Source organism: Elephas maximus, chromosome 19 (assembly GCF_024166365.1).
Source record: "Elephas maximus indicus isolate mEleMax1 chromosome 19, mEleMax1 primary haplotype, whole genome shotgun sequence".
Classification (NCBI taxonomy): Eukaryota; Metazoa; Chordata; class Mammalia; order Proboscidea; family Elephantidae; genus Elephas; species Elephas maximus.
In genome coordinates, this window is record NC_064837.1 from 63,503,454 (window position 1) to 63,505,565 (window position 2,112).

The 2,112-nt window shown below is 48.4% G+C and overlaps 1 protein-coding gene across 1 annotated transcript; it reads left to right on the forward strand.

Annotated features, from left to right (window-relative positions):
- Positions 1 to 476: 476 nt before the first annotated feature.
- On the forward strand, positions 477 to 1,849 carry SSTR2 (somatostatin receptor 2). The gene has a single exon (XM_049859633.1). The coding sequence runs from the start codon at positions 491 to 493 to the stop codon at positions 1,598 to 1,600; it is 1,110 nt and encodes a 369-aa protein (XP_049715590.1). The 5' UTR covers positions 477 to 490; the 3' UTR covers positions 1,601 to 1,849.
- The last annotated feature ends 263 nt before the right edge of the window (positions 1,850 to 2,112 follow it).

Here is a 2,112-nt window from a genome sequence, read left to right on the forward strand (position 1 = left end):
CTCATGGGGAAAAGGCCAAGGATGCCAGGGTCAGACCCCCAGGGAACCAGGGGCTGGACATTTCCAAGTTCCTCCTCCCTCCATTTTGGACCAGTCAACTTCTTAGAGATCAAAGTACATTTTTTTTTTTTTTTGCAGCCACAACCATCTCCCAATGTGCATCACCAAAGATGACAAGATAAACTGTGATAGCTTAAACTAAGCCCCTCCCCCCATTGGAAAAACCACTCAAAAGTCCACTTCTGCTGAGAATCGGTTCGTAGCCCTAAGACAGGAAAGATAACAACACACTTTTCAATTTAGGAGTATGTCTAGGTGGGTAAGCCAGAAATATGGAAAGCTAGGGAGAGCTTAAGTGGTCTATGACTGATGGGCCAATCTTCCTTTATTCCCTTTCAGATGTCACAGTGGATCCTTTGCCTCTGGGGCCCATGAAGGGGAGAATAGGATCTTCTGGCTGGTTGGAACTAGCCTAAGACAGTAAGCAGCCATGGATATGGCATACGAGCTACTCAATGGGAGCCAAGCGTGGCTGTCCTCCTCGTTGGACCTCAATGGTTCAGTGGTGGCAGCCAATGGCTCCAACCAAACAGAGCCGTACTATGACCTGACCAGCAATGCAGTCCTCACATTCATATATTTTGTGGTCTGCATCATTGGGTTGTGTGGCAACACGCTCGTCATTTATGTCATCCTCCGCTATGCCAAGATGAAAACCATCACCAACATTTACATCCTCAACCTGGCCATCGCGGATGAGCTCTTCATGCTGGGCCTGCCCTTTTTGGCCATGCAGGTGGCTCTGGTCCACTGGCCCTTTGGCAAGGCCATCTGCCGGGTGGTCATGACTGTGGATGGCATCAATCAGTTCACCAGCATTTTCTGCTTGACAGTCATGAGCATTGACCGCTACCTGGCCGTGGTCCACCCCATCAAGTCGGCCAAGTGGAGGAGACCCCGGACAGCCAAGATGATCAACGTGGCTGTGTGGGGAGTCTCTCTGCTGGTCATCTTGCCTATCATGATATATGCCGGTCTTCGGAGCAACCAGTCAGGGAGAAGCAGCTGCACCATCAACTGGCCAGGTGAATCTGGGGCATGGTACACAGGGTTCATTATCTATACCTTCATCTTGGGGTTCCTGGTACCCCTTACCATCATTTGTCTTTGCTACCTGTTCATTATCATCAAGGTCAAGTCCTCTGGAATCCGAGTGGGTTCCTCCAAGAGGAAAAAGTCAGAGAAGAAGGTCACACGGATGGTGTCCATAGTGGTGGCTGTCTTCATTTTCTGCTGGCTCCCCTTCTACATCTTTAATGTCTCATCGGTTTCTGTGGCCATCAGTCCCACTCCAGCCCTCAAAGGCATGTTTGACTTTGTGGTGGTCCTCACCTATGCTAATAGCTGTGCCAACCCCATCCTATATGCCTTCTTGTCTGACAACTTCAAGAAGAGCTTCCAGAATGTCCTCTGCTTGGTCAAGGTGAGCGGCACAGATGATGGGGAACGGAGTGACAGTAAGCAGGACAAATCCCGGCTGAATGAGACCACGGAGACCCAGAGGACCCTCCTCAATGGAGATCTCCAGACCAGTATCTGAACCACCTGAAAAACAAAAAACACCAAGCTCTGCCTACTGGCAGTGTGTTCCCTACCCCCGCCCCATTCCGTCCTCCCACCCATCACACCTGGCTTCTAGAATAGGGAATTGCTCAGCATGAGGCCAATTCAGAAACCAGTGTTTGAGTCGGCTTGTCTGAGTGAATGGTAGTGTATTAAATTGATTACCTTCCCCTGAAAGTGAACATTTAAAGGCAGGCAAACAATTTAAGGTCTGGAGAAGGGGAGATCACACCTGAGTGGGGTCTTTGGAACTGTCAGGCTCCACGAAAATAGCAAAATGTATCTGTGTGTTTGAGTGTTTAATGCCTACTATGTAATCTTCTGTTCTTACATTTAGACTTGTATATTAACTCTTCAGTCCCTGTACAGCTATTACCTACATTTCCTGTGCTCCTGTGCACAAGTAGCTAATTTAAGTGTGTGAAGTATAGGTGGACATTTCTTACAATATGGTACCTGCTAAAATGGACTTACCATGAAGCCCATAAA